The sequence below is a fragment of the Perna viridis genome, chromosome 14 (assembly GCF_037379345.1).
Source record: "Perna viridis isolate PV_CMFRI_1.1 ecotype Kerala chromosome 14, ASM3737934v1, whole genome shotgun sequence".
NCBI lineage: Eukaryota > Metazoa > Mollusca > Bivalvia > Mytilida > Mytilidae > Perna > Perna viridis.
This window is the reverse complement of record NC_142458.1, coordinates 18,514,894-18,537,206: the sequence shown is the minus strand read 5'-3', so window position 1 is coordinate 18,537,206 and position 22,313 is coordinate 18,514,894. Positions and strand designations below refer to the sequence as shown.

At 33.3% G+C, this 22,313-nt stretch overlaps 1 protein-coding gene across 1 annotated transcript in view; it reads left to right on the top strand.

The window, feature by feature from the left end:
• The window catches only part of LOC148598487 (scavenger receptor cysteine-rich domain-containing protein DMBT1-like), a 53,170-nt gene that overhangs the window by 28,046 nt on the left and 2,811 nt on the right, over nucleotides 1-22,313 (top strand). The window contains exons 33-48 of the mRNA XM_088562573.1: nucleotides 599-758; nucleotides 1,428-1,606; nucleotides 1,888-2,038; nucleotides 2,331-2,485; nucleotides 3,003-3,159; nucleotides 3,627-3,796; nucleotides 4,430-4,586; nucleotides 5,864-6,036; nucleotides 7,049-7,190; nucleotides 8,239-8,426; nucleotides 8,884-9,028; nucleotides 9,799-9,956; nucleotides 10,380-10,524; nucleotides 12,360-12,523; nucleotides 13,242-13,408; nucleotides 14,598-14,739. Coding sequence (XP_088418699.1) covers nucleotides 599-758; nucleotides 1,428-1,606; nucleotides 1,888-2,038; nucleotides 2,331-2,485; nucleotides 3,003-3,159; nucleotides 3,627-3,796; nucleotides 4,430-4,586; nucleotides 5,864-6,036; nucleotides 7,049-7,190; nucleotides 8,239-8,426; nucleotides 8,884-9,028; nucleotides 9,799-9,956; nucleotides 10,380-10,524; nucleotides 12,360-12,523; nucleotides 13,242-13,408; nucleotides 14,598-14,739 — 2,553 coding nt within the window. The remainder of the gene's footprint in view (nucleotides 1-598; nucleotides 759-1,427; nucleotides 1,607-1,887; nucleotides 2,039-2,330; nucleotides 2,486-3,002; nucleotides 3,160-3,626; nucleotides 3,797-4,429; nucleotides 4,587-5,863; nucleotides 6,037-7,048; nucleotides 7,191-8,238; nucleotides 8,427-8,883; nucleotides 9,029-9,798; nucleotides 9,957-10,379; nucleotides 10,525-12,359; nucleotides 12,524-13,241; nucleotides 13,409-14,597; nucleotides 14,740-22,313) is intronic.

Genomic DNA, 22,313 nt, shown 5'->3' with positions numbered 1-22,313 from the left:
AGAAAACAGACACACACAACAAAAATGAAATAACTAAAATAATGCATACAAAATAACAAAAGTGATTGAGCAACTCAGACTCCACTAAAAACTGGGAGCAAGGATCTGATGCAGCGGTAGTATAAAGTCCTCTGCTTTTCTAGAAACACCTTCCGAATTGCTTATAAAACGTCCAGGGTAGACGAAAGAGGAAAAGGATATTATGACACGTTGAACGAATTAGTTTTTATGATGCAGATGGATACAATCGTAAAGATCCACGAGTTCATAATAGCGATCTTTGTACGAGTTCATGATGACGACCATAAAACTTCTGTCTGTAATGATGATTCAATCTTAAACCAACATTACCTTGTTCCAGAAGCCTATTTGTAAGAAGTCTTGCGCGATACCAAAAGCCTGCATAGTAACGGCAAGCTCTGGCATAGCGTGCGATTTGTGATATGGAAACTCCATTCGCAGGTGCTGACGGGATGTTGTCACAGATGAAAGAAAGTTGACGGAATGAAAAGTCATCGCGTTGGTCGTTTGTTTGGACAGTACTTCTCTTTTATCATCGGTCTTCTAAGTTCAACTTATCATCACGGTATTATTGTAGGTAAGGACCCTGCTGTTCGACTGGTCAACGGCCGTGGGAAGAACGAAGGCATTGTGGAGATTAAAAGAGATCACAATGACAATTGGCATACTGCCTGTGCGAACCAGGTGAATCTGGAGGCTGCTAGAGTGATCTGCCACACACTTGGGTTTCAAGGAGGGTAAATACGTTGAAACTATTTATATGACATTCCCCTTTAGTGAAAAGGTTTCAGCGATTATAAATTTGAAAAAAAACAAATGGAATAGATCATAGCGATTCAACTGTATGCTTTGTCTTATTAAATGTCGATTATTTTACTTTTTTTTTAACGAATCATACAATGCCTTTTCTTCTGTAACAGCAGATATAAGCAAAGATCTTTTACTCAAAGATATCAAGGATAAATGAAAACAGACCTGAATTATATGTCCAATCTTTTTCTCACCCAAACAGGAAATATACCTTAGATAAAGACATTGCTTTGTTTTATTAATATTTTAATGGCGAACTGTGAAGAACTTGACGTTTATGAAAACACATGCTTCCGTATGCTTATACAAATTGACAGAAAAGATATGATCTATCGTAACAACCTTGTACGATAATTATATGCGACAAAAAATTCGAAAGTATTAGAAATTAAATTATTTCTGTGTGTTGTTTCTAGTATTGCTATTAAAAATAACTCAAAGTTTGTTTTATAATTGAACGTTGCAAACGTTTACGATATTAGTAGCATATTACAGACAGAAAATCTTTAGCGCATTTGTCCATGTTGCTAAAGGAAATTAGAACAACATAGTTTTTGTTTCTTTTTTCATATTTGTTATTATTTTGCCATTAACAGAGTTGATCCTAAACTAATGCTTAGCACGGACTTAGTTACTCCACAGCGCATGAATGGAAATCCTGTTGAAGTTGTCTGTTCCGGTCGAGAAACCGATATTGGATTGTGCAACATCAATATGATTGAATCAGCATGTGATAATGGAGACGGACCTTACAGATATGCAGCTATACATTGCAGTAAGTTTAACAAATCTAGAAAACAAAACAACTCACAGACAGTTTCGTATCAAAGTAAAATATAGTTGGTTGTTTCTTGTCAATATTGGCGCGGATTTGTCGAAATTCAAGTTCGCCGTTACCATAAAAAAAATAATATTTGTGTTTTCTTTCTAAAGGACGACTTTAATCGCTGATTGGTATTAGTTTCTTAGAGGCTCAACTTGAGTAAAAATCTGAAGTATTTAATTCCCTCAAACTTTTATGTTGTCTTTTGAATCTCCACTTTCATTTATTGTAAGGAAGTACACCTGTAAAATTAGTTGGTGGTCAGCTGGCATACGAGGGACGACTAGAAGTTAAACATAATGGGATATGGGGAAGCGTGTGCGGAAACAATTTTTCATTGAAAGATGCTGACGTAGTATGTCAAATGATGGGATTTGAAAGAAGGTAAATTTGGGTGATTTGGGTCAAAGGCTTCGCAACAGTATCGTATTCAGAATAACACAAAGACATGTAATAGTAAGACAACTGTCAATCTTAAAAAAAATGGACTCTTATCGGAGATATTACACGACGGACATTTTGCACTTATCTGCCCATATATTAAATCCATTCTATATGACGAGTTCTTATACTCTTCATACACTACTGTGCAGTTTAAAATTGTAAATGGATTACGTTCTTATACTTTAGCTCCAGAAAATACATTGTAAATGCTACTTTTATGTTGTAATTCCAGCAAAGAGATATTCAATGATGATAGATTCGGATCTGCCCCAAACAGACTCTGGCTAGATAGTTTGTCATGCACAGGAAATGAAGCAGATATTGATGCATGCTTACCGAATTGGAAAACAAATTGTGTAAATGGTACAAGTGTCGGCTTGTCTTGTGGTATGTTTTTTTCTGGTATAAAGATATTTTAAGTTAATGCTGATAATAACTTTTCTTGCTAGTGTGAAAGAGTAGGATACCGATAAACTCCAGTCCTGCTTCTACTGACAAAGTGCTCAAATGAGCGATTTTTAATTTGGTTTTAGACGTTCTGTTGCACTTCTGCAGACTTCATAATCAAATCTTTGTTTAGTGTGTTTTATTTGAAACTTTTACGCTCGTTTCTGTAGAGAATGTATACGATCTTAAGAACCGATGAAGCCCTTTACACTTATGTTGTATACATAAAGAAATGGCGTTTAAAATTTAATATGAAAAAGGTATAAAAGCTTTGAGATAACGAATACTCATATGTACAAAACATTGGTTGTATTTGATCCTTGACAATGTCAAGATGTGTTTTTTTTTCTTTTTCACCCGGGTCATTTCAAAATATTAAAAAAAAACAAACATATATTTGTCAAACCCATGTTGATGTAATCCAATTTAGTTCATGGGCGGTTTTGGTTCATTTCAGTTGCAACTCCACTTCGTCTTGTCGGTGGTGGTGGTCCGTGGGAAGGCAGAATTGAAGTTCAAAACCTAAACAATGGGCAATGGGGTACAGTTTGTGATACCAATTTCGGAGTTCCAGAGGCATCTGTTATATGCAACATGCTTGGCTTCCAGTCTGGGTGACTACCTATGTTGTTTTAATTTGAAATGACGTTGACAAGCTAACACAACTGTACATGTAAAGCTCACAATGTCAAACTTATACATTGACACTCGTATCACTAACTGAAGAATGTTATAATTAAATAATGCAAAAGTATTAATTTTCGCATGCTAAAATTTTGTTATTTTCTTGGTTGACTGAAAAGCGCGAAAAATATTACGCAAGAAATTGTTTTAAGACACTTTGTATCACTAATATTTTTATGTGAAAAAATGAAATAGAGATGCCAATTTACTTAAGAGTTTGAGTCAGTGGGTGGTTAATTAAGGTTAAATTTCAAATGATAAAGGTGAAGATATTCGTTAATAGATGGTACACTGTTAAAATGTATTAATTTAAATGATAAGAGCCGTTAATATTGATCCCATACTTATTTTGTGGTTGTCTTGTAAGCAGCTACTTAATGACCATTTTAATTTTAAGATCGATAAATGCACAACCGAGGAACGGATCTTTCTTTGGGCCAAGCAAAGGTCAGATACTTCTCGATCAGCTGTCCTGTGATGGGAATGAGTTAGATATCAATAACTGTAGGACAACTAATTGGGGATTCCATCGATGTAATAATGGTAACGAAGCTGGAGTCGTTTGTCGTGAGTTTTATTTTATCTATTCTTCACAGTGAAACCTCTCTTAACTGAACTTGGATATAATTGTCAATTTTCGTTTCCAGGCCTACTCTGTAATCGTTACATACATTTCATTGACTTTCATATGTGATCTGAACTGCAGACATATCTGAAACACTCTAACAGTTTATGCACAATTGGTTTAGAAAGGTTCACAATAAGGCATGATGGGTAACTTTTTTCTATTTTTGAAAGTGTATTTATATCTACATCAAATGTGACATTGGTGAGATAGGAACACAAGGAACGGGAAATCATTAACCCTGGCTGACACAAAAGAAAACAAATTAAACTAGTAAAACGAACAAAACTCAATAAATATCGATGCCAAATATGTTTGAATTATGTTACTGTGCATTTGGCACTAACCATGTTTCAAATACCTTGCAATCTCTTCACATTAAGTTAGGGTCAAGTGAAGAAAATGCCTGTTTAGCAAATTGTTTCCTTAAATTAAAATAAACGAAATTAATAGCATATGCTTGAATATAACCGATGCAATACAAATCTATTTTTATACACTGTTCCATGGTTTTGAGTAAAAAGAAGGCTTTTGATGTAGAAGAAGTTCTTCAACGGAAATTTATATATATACAGATTCAAATAATATTCGATTAACTGGTGGTGCCCATCCATTGGAAGGACGACTGGAAATTCAGTCCAATGGCGCTTGGTCTACTGTATGTGATGATGGTTTTAATAATAAAGATGCAACAACTGTCTGTCGAATGATGACATCATATCCTATAAACAAGTAAGGAAGTAATAGCTTGTGATCAGTTTCACCAAAATTTTCGTACCGCGTGTTTTGATACTACAGACACTGGGAGGTCGGCCTCATATATTGACCTACACACTGAGATCGATGGAAAAGGAAACATATTGTCCAAACTATACGACAAACGCGATGACTTTTCATTCAGTATTGTCAACTTTCTTTATATCTGTGGCAACATCCCTTCAGCATATGTGTATGGAGTTTTCATCTCACAACTCATACGTTATGTCAGAGCTTGCCTAACTTTTTGTATTGTGCTAGACTGCTTACAATTAGGCTTCTGGAACTGTTATGATACTACATTGAAGTCATCACTACAGAAGTTCTATGGTCGTCATCATGAATTCGTGGATCGTTACAGTGTATCCATCTGCACCATGAGAACTGATTTGTTTAATGGGTCATAGTTTTCCTTTCCTCTACGTGTACCCTGGACTAGACTTTTCATGAATATTTCGGCAGGTGTTTCCAGAAAAGCAGAGGACGCTTACCCTACCGGAGCAGTGCACCTATTACATGCTCCCAGTTTTTCGTAGAGTCCGAGTTGCTTATTTAGTATTGTTACTTTGTATGTATTATTTTGTCTCTTTTTATTTTCTTTGTTGTGTGTGTGTGTGTGTCTTTACATATCCGGTCTCGTACTTGGATTACATTCTTTTGATTTCCGCTAGAATCTTGGTTCCTTTGATTACTCTTCCTTAATGTTAATGGAACTTGTGTACTAAATAACCCTGGGCCGATGGCTCTGCTGGTAAACCAAAGGTCTGTGAGGGTATTCATCAACCCAGTAGTCAAAGTCATCATTCACCGAATTATGTATGTTTTATTTATCAAAGTTTGCAGTATGACAAATTTATGAATACATTAAACACAGAGACTTCATTACTTGTATAGTACATGGTAGAACATTTAAGTAGCAGATTTGGCTTCCTATTTCGATAGTTTTGAGTACTTCGTGTATACGATTAGTATCTTGATTAATATATTTCTATGTATTTGATTCTTATGCTGCGCATGACTGGTTACTCCTTGAAACACGTGTACAGCATATTGAAATTTTCAATATTTATTTGTTTGGTAATATTTTTGTATTTCTTCAACTCATCCAATGTCATCAGTTTATGATATAGCTCTTCTCTGAGATAAACTTCACCCTTACGCTCCCTCCGTTCCCATCACCTTTAAAGCGAAATATTCTGGTAACAATTGAGATGGTGTCCTGCATACCGAAGACATTTTGTTTAATACTGCAGGGATGTCACCGGAAAAGTCTACCACAATAGCTTCTTTGGAATAGGAAATGGACGTGCTAGTATTTCGGACCTGCACTGCAACGGAACGGAAGTAGATCTTTTACATTGTCAGAGAGTTGCAGGTGGCCCGCCAGTTTGTGATCATTCAAAAGATGTAGGATTATCATGTTTTGGTATGTTTTCTGTATTTGAAATCCATTTATTTGTTTTTGCAAAATGTATGGAACGATTTTTCACTGTTTAGAAAAAATACTTTGGCAAAAACAATTATCCACGAGGTATCAATTTTTGTGATGAAGGGAGAAAAAACACGTCACTTCGTAAAATTGTGAATTCATGGTCAGACAACTTAACCATACTATTGAATTCAAAATGTTTTTTTTTTCAATTGGAACCCATTTTGCGTTTTGGTGAATTCATAAAAACCCCACGAAAACCAATACGCCGTAATTGTAAGTGCTTCCCATTGTAAAAAAAAACAAACAATAACGAGTTAAATTGTGAAAGCAGATTACAAATACACTCACAAAAAATAAATCTGTCAAAATTCAAATAAATTACATCCATCAGCTGGAATAAAAACAGAAAAAAAAACTATCATCAAGACTTCATAGAATTTTACGACTTGATTATTAATAAGCAAGAAAACACAAAGATCACTGTCGGCGAAGTGGACTCTAGATCTAGAGTTACAACCCGTTTGTCAGCGATACGTATAACTTTTGTATGTCTCGGTCCTTTTCGTAATAATACAGTGTGTAGCAAATGTTTATATTATTTATTGCTACATATGAAATTACATTGAAGGTTAGAAATCAAATTTAACTGGCTTTTACTTCAAAGACGCTTGGTAAAATATTGATCATAGACTTAAAACAAGTTTTCAAATTGGAACTTTTAAAAACTTTCACAAACTTAATAGACATAAAGATTACTTAGTACATGTAAATGGTAATTATTAGCTGTGTCAACAGGAGTCGCAAATCATGTACACGTTGGTCCGTTGCCATAATTGAAGACGTTTTTTTTACTTATAAAAAATACCGTCCATGCTTCTCACATTCTGCGAATTCTTTTCCGTTATTTTTTTTTAGATTTGATTTTCCTACTCAATTGATTTATTGCTTTCTCGGTATTGCTATTTTTTATCATAGTATAGTTTTTGTTCAATTACATTTTATATAGTTAATAGTAAAAATACATTCATTGGAAATAGCCAGACCCAGGGTACATATGCGACAGAGTATTCTGGTCAGTGGGGAAGCATATGTGAAGATAATGTGAATCAAGAAACGGCAGCTGTTCTCTGTACAGGCTTGGGTTTTTGGTAGGTTACATTCTTAACCATGCGTTCGGTCATCATATATAAGTGTTTCACTGTCGAAGAATCAGGCTAAATTCGTATGTGTTGTACATGAGGAAAAAAAAACACAGAAATTTTATTGTATTATCCAAGTATTCATAGCTCATTACCTCCAGAAAAAAATAAATTGTTAGTAAAGATTGCATTTTTAAGATATTGATAGGTCAAATTTAGTTGAAATGCACGATGGAAAAACGGTGGGAAAAAAGTTCTGCACTTTTCCCTATGTAGGCAATCAAAACTTTCTACGTCACATACTCTTTAGAATAATTTAAATAGCTTGTCGGTTGTTTTCCAAATGTATTTAATATACCTGAGGCAATAAAGACCAAGTTGAGAAAAATGAAGTACCACCCATTGCCTGATTCTCATACCGAATGGCACTTTTAAAAATGTCAATATAGTCCTTCCTGACGTTATTACATTATGTACAATAATTTATTGTGAATGTAGGTAAATTAATTTTATTCTACTCCTAAAGTACTGTAGGGCAATTTGTGTTCGCTCTATATGTTATATGTTTGTCTGATTACAATAATGTTAGTGCAGTACCAACTAAAGTTTACAAAAAAAAAATAAAGTTTACTGCCATTAAAATTCAAAAATTCTGTGTATATGTTAATATAAGAAATTATATGGACGTGGGTTTTTTTTTTTTTATCTGGCCTTTAATCTGAAAGTTTTAAATTATTTTTCTATTACTGTATTCGTATTAATTTTCGCGGTGGACAGGCAACCGCGAAAAATAGTACCCGCGAAATGCATTTGTAAACACTATATATCGCGAACAATTTTTTGATACCGCGAAACTCGATACCCACGAATATGTTCATTTAACAGAATCCGGGAAAATTAGGAAACGCGAAAATGAATACGTTTACAGTATCACAATTGGTTATACCACCATTTACATACTTCTTGAATGATCCATGCTGGTCTTTATCAACTTGATCAAATAACACTTTTTCTTCAATCAATTAAAAAAAGAGTGTTTGTATAATTTATCAATTAGGAGTAGCAGTGCAACGTTGTATACACATTCATGGTTTGGACCTGGAAATGGTACTTCGTATAAAATAGGACCACAGTGTCGAGGGACTGAAACAAATGTACTTCTGTGTCCACTAGAATACCCCTGGAGTAAAACGAATTGTTCACACTCAGAGGATATTGGTGTGAAATGTATAGCTGAAGCTATAGGTAGATTGAAATTTGTTGTATAAAAATATATAAAACAGATAATCATTGCTATTTCAGACAGTAATATTTGGTCTGTAAGGTTCGCTTCAGTTAAAATTGGTTTTTCAATTATAGGAGCGGTTTATGTGTGTTCCTTTCAATCAAGGTAGATCAAACTTATTGCACAGAGCATTCTTTTCAGTCATCTTGTAAAATCATACTGACATACATTTTCAATAACTAATAGCCTTTGAAATGATGTAGACATGATATTTAATATGACATGAATCAGTACAACGGAAATACGCTCTATCTATGTCGAGATTTTTAATTTGGCTTTAAGTCTTCAATACTGCATTGTTATTTGGGATGTCAATAACAGAGGCGATGGGATCTCATACACAACCACAAACTCTACTATTGAAGTAAATATTTATAATCAAGAATACATATATATTTTAAATAATGTTCAATGCAGGCCGAGACAACATCAAGCTCATTGAAGGAGCATCAAAGGGCATAGGAAAACTGGTGATTAAAATAAACAATAAATGGGGTTCAGTTTGTAACTCTCAGTGGAACCAACAAAACACACAAGTCGTTTGTCGAATGCTTGGATTTATGTAAGTGTTTTGTAAACTTATTTCTTTGATCTGTGGACGGTTTATGTTTTTGTCACGTCATGAAAATGTATATGTTTTACATATATTATTACCTCTTTTAAAAAAAAAAAGAATTCCAAAAAGAAAATCCTTCCTTGCTTTTTGCTTTGATGTTTAAATGAAAATCATAATTAATACAAAAATACTAATAAAGATGAATAATAGTATTTTTTTCAGTTCTGCAATTTGCTTAAAAGCTTAGATAACAATCATACAATGAGAGAGTTGATTACATTAAAATTTCTTTTTATGTAGTAAATGTTTCAACATTTGACAATGTTCCGGCTGTTGTCGTTTCCTCATTTATTTTTTCTTTTATTTTGTCAAAGAAATGTAGTGATATCGGTATCCGTCCGTCATTCGGTCCGTCCATCCGTTTGTCATTCCGTCCGTTACAAATATTTCCGTCACAGATTTCTTGGCTTCTGCTGGAGGGAATTTTTATATGTTTGGTACATGGCTTACGCATGACTTGTAGCGTGTCTTCCTTTTTCAGCTTTCTAGGTCATCTACGTCCTGTTTTTCGAGCGACTTTTTACATGTGTGGTATTTTGAATTTTTAAATTTTTCGTCTAAGATTTCTAAGCACCCATTCGAAGGAATAATTAGATTTGTGGTACAGGGTTTAAGCATGATGACTTATACCGTGTTTCCCTTTGCAACTTTCTATATTATCCGCTTCCTGTTTTCCGAGTTTCAATAGACTCTGTCTATTCTACGATTTTTTTCAGTAATATTCCTGGGAAATTCTTTTCACTGCCTAGAAATTCTTCAGCAGTATTAGTAGGAAGTTTGCAGTGTAACGGGAGTGAGACGGATGTAGGAAACTGTAAAGGAAGTTTTGATAAATCTGGATGTACTGATGACATAGTTGGAATTGATTGTACAGGTATAATGATGAAACAGTTCTACTTTACATATGCATAGATAATTGCTACATTTAGTCGGTAAAAAAATACAATTTTCAATTATTTGTTCCAGGAAAGCGATTTACCTTACTCGCGAAAGTACCAAATGAGCTTTCTCATAAAACAAACATGTAAGGGTCTGTTTTAATTAGATATTAAGAAATTGTTATTAAACAACAAATCACTTAGTAAATTAGAACAGCTATGGACGAACAAACAAAATACAAAATACAAAATTCAAAATGACAATCGCGGGTGTGTATAACTCATTCAAAAAGAAATAGTTCAGAAAAAGTATTAGTGAGAAGCGTTTTTAGATAAATATTGATAAGTTTTGAATGAATGCTTTAGACAAATTAGATAAAATATCTATCAAAGCTGCATGAATTATTCAATTATTTCAGGAGGAGTTCAAGTTAAATTGAGTGGTGGTAAAAATCTTGCCGAAGGCCGTGTAGATATACTGGTAAATGGAGCATGGGGCAGTCTGTGTGACAAAAATTTTGGATTTGCCGAAGCCAGAGCGTTATGTGGTGTCTTAGGTTATCGGTACGTTATTATATTGTTAAGTAATGGTAAACCAGATGCTCCAGAAGAATAATTTGGTTATTGATTAAGTGATGTACGATGGTAGGTAAAGATGATTTGACGGCGGCTAAACTTATCCATGCCGACATGTACCTTTTGCAGCCTAAACGTCTTGAAACTGTCTTTTCAGAATCACATGTTTGTTAAATAAAAATAACAGTAGGTCAGTGTTAATTTTCCTTGTTTTTTGCTATTATCCCTTTTGAGTTATGAACTTTTTTAAATAAACAATGGGACTTTGCTGTTTGCTATAAATCTGTTTAACAGACCGTTCTGAATTGATACAGCCTTCTGATTACACATTTGCTTTTTAATAAGTTTAGCATTTCAGTACCTATTAATTATCTTATGAAGATATCGTGTCTTGTATTGTATAAATTTACATGCATATACACGTGAACAAACGAGCAAGAAACACAATTGGAAATAAGTATAATAATTATTTTGGTTTTATTCATTTATTTGCATGTAATGATATTTTACAACAAACGGTCGGCATTCCAATAGGAACAAATTGTGCTCCTTTACTTGCTGACTTATTCCTTCACTCTTATGAAGCTGACTTTATAGGTGATTTGATCCAAAAGAAAGAATATTGTTTGGCTAGATCCTTTAATCTCAGTTTTCGCTATATAGATGACGTATTGTCTTTAAACAATACTAATTTCGGGGGTTTGATACATCACATCTACACCAAAGAACTTGAGATAAAGGATACTACAGACACTGTAAGGTCAGCCTCATATCTTGACCTACACTTAGAAATCGATGGTAAAGGAAAACAATTGACCAAACTTTACGACCACCGTGATGACTTTTCATTCAGAATTGTCAACTTTCCTTTCATCTGTGGTAACATACCTTCAGCATCTGCATATGGAGTGTTCATATCACAACTCAGACGTTATGCCAGAGCTTGCAGAAACTACGCAGACTTTTTGTATCGCGCTAGAACTGTAACAAATAGGCTTCTGGAACAGGGTTACGTTGCTACAAGATTGAAGTCATCACTACAGAAGTTTTATGGTCTTCATCATGAACTCGTGGATCGTTATGGTGTATCCATCTGCACCATGAAAACTGATCTATTCAACGGGTCTTAGTTTTCCTTTCCTCGTTTGTCTACCCGGACTTGACCTTTTATGAGCAACTCGGCGGGTGTTTCTAGAAAAAGCAGGAGACGCTTACCCTACCGCTGCACCTGGTCCATGCTCCCAGTTTTTAGTGGAGTCCGAGTTGCTCATTTGCTTTTGTTACTTTGTAGCATGATTTTAGTTACTTTATGTTCTTTGTTGTGTATGTTTTCCTTGTCAGGTCTTTGTCCCTGGATTGCATTCTCTTGATTACCGCTATAACCTTGGTTCCCTTGATTACTCTTACATGTATTTTTGACAAAGCAATGCCTGCATAATTTTTGGACAGCTTACGCTTGTTCATAAACGGCTTCTCGGTAATTTAAGCACAAACTGCCTTAAAATTAGTTATTTCGAATAACATGGTCAAAAATTACAAACAATCCTGATCATATGATTTCTAATGGATTCCAGTCAATTTAAGAATTGTTTCTTCATCAGAGCCTTTTTCTTATATTTACGAATTATTTGAGTTGCGGAGTGCGAACCAACCGACGTTAACAGTCTCTGGAAAATAACCTAACAAGCCCGTAAAGAAATAACCTATAAAAAAAGCTGATAACAAATTAAATTTAATTATTGTTAAATGAATAGTCTGAAAGAAAGTTTTGAACAAGAAATAATTATTACATTGAAAATGTCCAATGTTATTTATTATTTCAGCGACACCCTCCCTTACTTTTATCACCTAGCAACATCAGAAATACACACTCCTGCTACAATGATTGACCAACTGAAATGTAACGGATGGGAGTTTCACATTTCACAATGTACCTTTACCACCACCTCAGGGTGTAACCATCGTTACTCACACCTACGATGTTTCGGTATGTACGAACTCTTTCAGTCGTTCGGGACCCTAAATGCAAGAATTTTAAGCAGTTTTTGTATTCGTATAAAGCAACTCCAAATATTTGGACCTCTAAATTATACAATTATTTGTTACCAATGACCAAAATCAGCTCCTTCTAATCAAAGAAATTTTATAACACCCAATATTTGTTTAACTAAAATTAGTACTGCACATAAATTCATGCTTTGCAATGAATATTAAATATTGGCATACAATTGAGATCCTTTAGAAAATAATGTATTTTAATCATTCATACCTGTTCAGTATAGTAGATAGAACGCTATTGCCGTATTTTTTCAATGCTTTTATTTAAGAAAATGCATATAGAATTGTTTCTTCATCAGTGATAAATTGAAGGCTTTTCGGAAATAAGACATATTTTGCGGGTAAAATAGTAATATCTAGTAAGAATAATAGATGGGAATCGTGTTCAAAAGAATAAAACAATTTCATTACTTTTCCATCCTTTAGATATGAGAGGACATGGAAATGTCGGGCGTCCGTCCGTCAGTCCTGGTTTTCCGCACTTTTTTTTGTAATGCTCCAACGAAATAAGTTTGCTTTGATATATAACTTTATTACGAAGAATTACAGATTATGTTCGACTATCGTTATGGTTGATTGATTTTACAGAAGTTACAGCACTTGACTTAGAAAATTTCAATGAATTAAAATATTTACAATCTATACAGATTGCGTTCAAGAATATCGCACAACAAGTGGCAGCATTACATCTGACAACTACCCTGGAGCTTACAATAGTAATACAGACTGTCTTTACATCATCAAACCTCCACCAGGACTGTACTCACTAAAAACCGATGTATTTCAAATGGCTGACTCCGGTGATTTCTTAGAGGTACGTTTAGTTTAATTACATCGAACGTTTATTGAATAAAAACAAATTTAAGTATCTTCACTTTTTACATTTTCCCTTATACTTCTATCAACAGTGTCATGCTTTTGATTTTATAAGCGATAAGTATCTGCTACTTAAAACATGCCGTCCATCTTAATACACGTGTTTCTCGATTTACTGGGACCTTTCTAAATTGGTAAACTTAACATTAAGTTTTATTCGTATTGACTGTATTCGTTATTTTATAAACACTATTTTGATAATAGGAACAATACAATTATTTTGTTAAGTCCTCGTTTAAATTAGTAAGATACCTATAAAGTTAAATAAACTTGCATTCAAACGATTTCATGAAACACTTCTTTTTACAAAAAAAGACAGACACCCATTCAATAGACAACGAATTTCGACACCGTTTTTGTCCGAGCGTTGGTAAAACGGAGATTTAGTAGTAGCAAAACGTCGGCCAAAGAGTAATCAAGGTAAACAAGATTCTAGCGGGAATCAAAAGAATGTAATCCTGGGACAAAGACCAGACATAGAAAACAGACAAAGAAAACATATAATAAATAAAAAAAATACTTTCAAAGTAACAAACTTGAATGAGCAACTTGGAATCCACTATACAACATGGAGCATGGACCAGGTGCACAGGTAAGGGAAGTGTTTTCAGCTTTTTTAAACACCCGCCGAGTTGTTCATAAAAAGTAGGTCTGGGTTAGACGAAAGAGGAAAAAAACTATGACACAATGAAGAAATAAGGGTAACAACAGAATTACCGAACACTAATCCGATTATTAATTAAGTCAGGTACAAAATAAATCTGGCAAAATAGATATTACACCACCGGAGCAGCTGCTACCGCAATGGTCCTGAATTGGTACAGGCACTTTTGAGGAATTGGTGGGTTAAATCTAGGTTTTACAGCCCGCAAATAAGTTGTCATGGTGCAGATGGGTACACCGTAACGATCCATGAGTTCATGATGACGACCACAAAACTTCTGTAGCGATAACTTCAATCTTGTAGCAACATAACCCTGTTCCAGAAGCCTAATTGTAAGAAGTCTAGCGCGATACAAATCATTGATGTGTTCATTCCATATCTTTTTAAAATAGTTTTGTTATTTGATTTTGTCGGACGTTTTGTGCAGGTGAATAATATCAATAAATTCATTTGTTGTGTTTAGATAAGACAAAGTCCTTTTGGAACCCATTTAGGATATTATTCGATGTCGTCATTTGTACCAGTTGCAGTTTCAGATCAGTTCTGGGTTAGATTCAAAACAAATGGCCAGGGTAGTGCTAGAGGGTTTAAATTCCATTGGTCACGTGAGTATATAGTAATTGTTAAGAGAAATAGGAAACATGCTGAAAAAATGAATTTACATAAGCTGCGATACCTATCAATAAAACAGTATATTTAGAGTCGGCATGAAAAAACATACCCGTCTTAATACAGCTATCAATGATGTGATATATGCAAGAAAAATTAGAGAAAAATATCATATTTTAGGCATTTGGGCAGAATATAGATTCTGGAGAAATAGAGTTTTACATATAATTGAGGAGTCTAAGAGAAAATGCTATGGTAAAATGGTTATAAATTTAAAAGATCCAAAATGTCTATTGAAGTGTATTCACAGTCTAAATCCATCAAATAATGTAAGACCATATGAACTGACCGTCAAAGAAGGTATTAGGACAACTGAAATAAACGTAATGACCAATGAATTCAATGATTTATTTCACAACATGTGTTCAAAACCTTAGAGATGCCAGTCCTAATTCCAAATTAAACCCACCTACATTATTTAACTTAAAACGTTTTGTGCAGGAAAAAATAGCAAATGAAAAACTTTGTATTCCGCATTTAACAATCCCTGATTTGTTTTCGATATTAAATAAACTAGATGTAACTAAGTCTTCAGGAACAGACAACTTTGGTCCTAAATTGCGTAAACTAAGTGCACCTATTATTGCACCATCTTTAACATGTATGTTCAACAGATGGATAGATACTGGTACTTTTCCATATAATTTAAAAAAATGCAAAAGTGACACCAATTTTCAAAGCAGGTGATCGTACTTTTTCAACATATTATGGACCGATATCGGTTTTACCAACTATCGCAAAACTTATTGAGCGCCATGTTCACTCCCATCTTTATGATTATCTCTCTAAATTTGAGTTACTCCACCCTGCTCAATCAGGTTTTAGACCTGGTCATTCGTGTCAGACATCCTTGATTAATATAGGTGATAAATTTATTTATTTTTTTGACAACATAACAGTTTATTGCATTTTGCTGTTTACAATCATCATAGAGGTACAGCATTCTCTCTATGAGCCCTATAGAAATTAGTACTTCTAAGTTATAGGGAAACATATAAGCATGAAACATATCTCTTAATGTTAGTTTTACAAAGACTATAGTTTTACAATATGATATGTAGATGACATGTTAAAGTTATATGGTATCAAAGGCTAATAAGTCATCATTTTTTCTGTTATTTAATCCTTTACTGTAACTATTTTGCTAGACTTAAACTTTTTTTTGAAGATATTTAAACACATTAACCTCTTTTGTTTTCTTGTTCAGATATAGAATATGCTCTAACAATAGAGTATCCAACCAAAGTAGTTAAATAGTTAAAAGGAAAATAGTTTTTTTTATCGGAAATTTTATACCCAAAAACTAAATGTGTAAGGCTAATTTGCATATCTAATTTTATAAGTTTGAGTATTTTAGATGTCTTTTCCCAAAAGCAGCATAAATATGGACAAGATATAAAATAATGAAAGTAGTCTTCTTCCTGTCCACAGTTACAGTTGACATTTTCGACCATTCTCCATTGTCCGAGAAGTTTTTTTGTTGGAATAATATATTGCAGTAACTTCCACCTAAAAGATTTTAACTTCTACTCTCTAAAAAAGTAAAATACCAATTCAAGCAGGTTATTTTTGTCTAATGATGACATGTTCAACAATTTCATCCATTTCATAATTCGAATGGATCTTTCAAACTTTTTTGTTATTAATATAATATACAGCTTTCTGTTTGACAATACAGAAACCTCAATATTATTATTGCTTACAATGTCTTATCTTTACAAACATTTACAATACGATGAGTTTTCATTCAGAATTGTCAACTTTCCTTTCATCTGTGACAACATTCCTTCGGCATCTGCGTATGGAGTGTTCATGTCACAACTCATGTGTTATGCCAGAGCTTGCCAAAACTACGCAGACTTTTTGCATTGCGCTAGAACTCTAACAAATAGGCTTCTGGAACAGGGTTACGTTGCTACAAGATTGAGGTCATCACTACAGAGGTTTTATTGTCGTCATCATGAACTCGTGGATCGTTATGGTGTATCCATCTGCACCATGAAAATTGATTTATTCAACGGGTCATAGTTTTCCTTTCCTCGTTTGTCTACCCCGGACTTGACTTTTTATGAGCAACTCGGCGGTTGTTTCTAGAAAAGCAGGAGACGCTTACCCTATCGGTGCACCTGGTCCATGCTCCCAGTTTTTAGCGGAGTCCGAGTTGCTCATTTGCTTGTGTTACTTTGTATGTATGATTTTAGTTACTTTATGTTCTTTTTGTATGTCTGTTTTTCATGTCTGGTCTTTGTCCCTGGATTACATCCTATTGGTTACCGATATAACCTTGGTTCCCTTGACTACTGTTTGACTCATCAGAACGAAGCAATATTAACCATTCTTTGGGTATCGTTTTTTTTTTTTGTATAATCATATACTCAGACATCCGATTACTTTTTAATTTATCTATAATTTTATATTGCGAAATATTACCATTCTCGTCGATAATGTCATTTATGTAAATAAGTCCACTTTCAATCCAATTGTTGAATATTAAAGTTTTTGCGTTATATTAATTGAATTTAGTTTTCCAAATTATTCGCATTCAAACTTCTCTAAAATTTGTAGGTTTTTTACATTGTCCCCCGCCGATAAAGTTCCAACATTTTAAGATTTCTTTGTAAAATTCCAGTATATGACTTAACTGACTGTAAATTTTGTTTCCTTCGCTGTTTGTTTCAAATATCAACCAGTTTTTACCTAATGCATTGAAATATTTTCTAGGAATCAGTTTCCAGTTGGCGTCTGAGTCATTTTTGAATCTGGTCACCCAACTAGCTTTAAGAGCATCAAAGTAACTTTTGACGTCGATCATTTTTAATCCCCCTTGTTCATAGTTTCCAATAATAGGATTTTGTTTAACTTTGTCTGGTTTTCTATCCCATATAAAATTAAAACATTTTTTTTCAAGTTCTTTGCTATATTTTTCTGGGACTACGCAACATGTACCAACAAATGTAAAGATTGGTAGGACTAGTGTTTTTACAATTAATATTTTACCTAATATTGTAAGTTATCTTTTTTTCCAAGACTGTGTTAATTTTTCTACTTTTTCAAGTTTTGTCTCCCAATTTAGTCTTTCACATTTGGATTTATTATGTCCGAAATGTATACCTAATACTTTTATCGGTTCTTAGGTCCATTTAATACCTGCAACCTTATCTTTACAAAAGTTCAATTTTCCAAGCAATATGCCCTACATTTAGACGTGAAATCTGTCGATAATTATTTAATGATAAAGGATCACCTTTTTATATAACAATTTTAATACATTTGTTCGTTGTGAGAATGAAAGGTGATCATTTTCGAACCCATTACTTAATATTTCGACAACAATATGCTTCAATCTATTCCAGTATTTTCTATAGAATTCAACTGTAAGTCCGTCTAATTCTGGTGCGCGGTTAAGTTTCATTTTAAACATTGCATATGTACATTCCTGAATTGTAATTTTACCATCACATTTTGATATGTCTTCATCTGATGCCTTTTTATCTAATCTTGTATTTGATACATATTCTTCGACTAAATTATCATCTGCTGAGGATGAAGTATAAAGGTTTTCATAAAAAGTTTGAATTGTTTTTAATATTTGTCTCTGTACCGTTATTATTTCGCCATTTTCTGTTTGCAGTTTGTTGATCGACTGTTTGACTTGTCTTTTTTTTTCAAGTCCTAAAAATAAGAGTTATTTCTTTCTCCAAGTTCAACCCATTTTTCCCATGATCGCACCTGTGCCTCCTTTGCTTTTCTTTTGTATATTTCTGATATATCATTTTCAATGTTATGTATTTTTTTCTCAACTACATCATCTCTGTATTCTGAATTTTCTAGTATGGACATTGTGTGATCTAACTCTAAGTTCAATGAAATAAAATAAAATTGAAGTTACAGTTATCTTTCTTTTCTTTGTCTACTTACTTCAAAATTTTCTCGCACGCGTTAAGCGATACACAAAGATGTCTAGTAACCATAAAAATATTCATACATTAATTAACATGTTACATCTTATAGACTTGTATAATAAACATATAAAGCTATGCAGCAAAAATTTACTACCAAAATACAATAACATTCAATATAACACGTGTAACTATTTACAATCGCCCCTTCTAACAATGAAAAAAGTGAAGTCACGTGATTAATTTGACCGTACTGGCCAATGAAAATTTACCTCTATAAATTTACCTACTAATTACGAAAAGAAGATTGTAACACGGATTTTCCATATTCACTCTGGAATTAAGTATTATTTGTGGAGTGTTATTGCTCTCAAAGATATTTTCGTTTTTGTGTCTAAAGTAAACTATAGTGAATATAATATTATTCATGTCGAAAATTAAAGTCTGATGGGATTTAATGGAGTCATTTGTCAAGGATCTTTTTTGTAAAGAAAAAAAAAACTGTTTCATTGCTGCGGATTATGGACCTTCGGTAAATAATCTATTTGAGTTGATTTTTTGAAAAGAACCTTTCTTTATCTTTTGCCGCTATGTGATATGCAAGTATTTTGCTTTGAAATATATTCCGAAACCCGGGCGTAGGGCTAAAGAGCTTCGTGTAGAAAGTTGCAATTATCCTTATATCCGAAACCTTATATTTAGGTACGTTTCCGTTCGCATGTTCCAGTATTACATTACTATACCTATCATATGCATGTATTTTTAACAGTATCATTACATGTGGTCCTGACACTTGAAAGTGTTATTACCAAAATACAAAAAACTTTTTTTACCAAATTCACACATTACAATTTACATAAATAGAGTTGTTTTGGTTTTACCCGTAACAAACTATTATTTATAATATAGCATATACATGTGCATGTAACATGTCTGAAAATGAAACTACATGAATATATACCAGAATACCAAATTCTTATCAATAAAACTATTTGATTAGTATTTGAAAAATGTGAACTGAACTTGATTTTTTTCGATTGTAATTCGGTTTCGAACATTTCTTATATCATGAATTATATTTTCACGATTTTCTAAAATTGGTCTTTATTATATGAATTGAACTTGTTTAAACAAAGCACGTGATTATACCGTTTAAATTGAACGTAATAACAATTCTGGTAATTGGGAAGATAAAAGTACTTGTACCCAAATCCGTAACAGTTGTTGTGTTGCTATTAATAGTTTCAAGAAAACCAAATGAAAATATTTTTAGAGGAAATTAATTATTAACAAATGGCATGCCATAGGACCTGATATTATATTTTTAATGCACTACTGTCATAGCTTGAACGTTCGTTTTCATGACTTGAAATTTTCACACAATTTCTGATACTAATATTTTTTCTTGCACCAAATTTCTTCTCACCTTTGAAGTTTATACTATGTTCAAACGTTTGTAAATTTGTACTTATTCCACACCTTTCATATGAAATGAACATTAAATTTAACAGCATATTAATGATCATTTTCAAATCATTTTTTAAAATAATATTTTTTTTCTTTTAACAGCATATTTTCCACTTTTAAAATTCATATAATTTTCATAGTTTTCTAATCTTCAATATACAAACGTAAATTAAACATTACGATTATTAGCATACAAACGATCATTTTCCTTTATGAAGCATTTATATTTTGACATTTTGTTCCCACCTCTATCTGTTGGTTATGGTGGAGTTTTTGCTGTTTTGCTGTTCTCCCTTTGTGCATTGTTTGTCAGGAATTTAGATAAGTCTTGTTGGCCTTTAGAGCTCTGATTCTTGTTAGAGTCATTTATTTGTTCACTTTTTGTTCTTTTTGTCTTTTCCTTTTCCATCTCTTTCATTTACTTGTGGATGAGTTTGGTCATTTACAGTGTTCAGTATATCATCACTGTTTTTATCTGTTGATTTTCCTTGATTCTTTGATGGTGACAATGATATCTGACCTTTATTTTCCTGTTTCTCAGAATCTTTGTTGTCATCCTCTGATCCTAAGCCTGCTGCATCTGTTTTTTCTTCAAACTCAGACTCTTTTTTGCTTTCTGATTTTGACCTTTCATCTTTGTTTCTGTTTCCGTTCTTTAAACCTGGGCAGTTCATCATTCTGTGTCTAGATTTTGAGCAAAATCTGCATTATCAATCAGTTGGGCATTCCTTGATATTGTGACCTTTTTGTATACATTTATTACATTGAAATACATCATTGTCTTTTGGTTGCCCCTGATGATAAATGTTAGCTGTATATTTTTCGATCTTAAGGGCCTTTGGGAGTGGTTCAGCAAATGGCTGACAAATAACCATTCTCAATCCTGTCCAACAGTTTGTAAGTTTGTTGTCTACCCTTAGGTATTCTCTTGTACATTCAACTATTTCAGTGTCTCTAAGTGTTAACTCTCTGATTATCTGATCATCATCAGCTGATAAAGGGATATTGTATAGTTTGACAAATACAATGAGGTCATCAGGCTTTCTAAAGGGGTTTTGTCCTACTAGTATTACAGTCTTTCCGCGGGTAGTGATCCCTTCAGTTAGTAACTTGTCCCTGTCATCTTTTTTGTCTAGATGCGAAAGTAATAAGATGTTTAAAAGAGTAATCAAGAGAACTAAGTTTATAGCGGTAATCAAAAGAATATAACCCAGGGACAAAGACCAGACATGGAAAACAGACATACACAACAAAAACATAAAGTAACTATAATCATACATACAAAGAAACAAAAGCAAATGAGCAACTCGGACTCCGCTAAAAACTGGGAGCATGGATCAGGTGCACCGGTAGGGTAAGCGTCTCCTGTTTTTCAAGAAACACCCGCCGAGTTGCTCACAGAAGGTCAAGTCCGGGGTAGACAAACGAGGAAAGGAAAACTATGACCCGTTGAATAAATCAGTTTTCATGGTGCTGATGGATACACCATAACGATATACGAGTTCATGATGACGACCATAAAACTTCTGTAGTGATGACTTCAATCTTGTAGCAACATTACCTGTCCTAAAACGGAAAGTATGTTAATTGGAACTAGACAGAAAATCTTGCCACAAAGTGATGCTTCATCATTTACAATAAGCTCTAGTGTTATTCAAAACTCCAATTGTGAGAAATTACTAAGTGTTATGATAGATCCTCAATTATGCTGATCAAAGCAAAAAGATTAATGTCTAAAATATCCAGTCGTATTTATCTGCTATCTAAGAAAAAGAAATTTCTAAATATTGATACAAGGAAGCTTTTTTATTCAGGCTACATTTTACTTTGTATTAATTATTGGGAAACTGTAGTCTGGAAATCTGACTCGCATTTCTAAACTGCAAAAAAGGGCTGCACAACTAATCCTTGATAAAGATTTCCTTGCACCATTTGCGCCTTTGTTCAAACAAATAGAATGGTTGACGGTTGAAAACAGGATGATATATTACAAATGTGTTACAATTTGTTAAAAGTATAAGAAGTGAAGCTCCATTTTATCTCTCTAATAAGATAAAATATATATCTGATAACAACTCTTACTCATTACGAAACACATTCAAGGGTAAATATTTATTCCTAGAACGAAAACTCAACTCTACAAA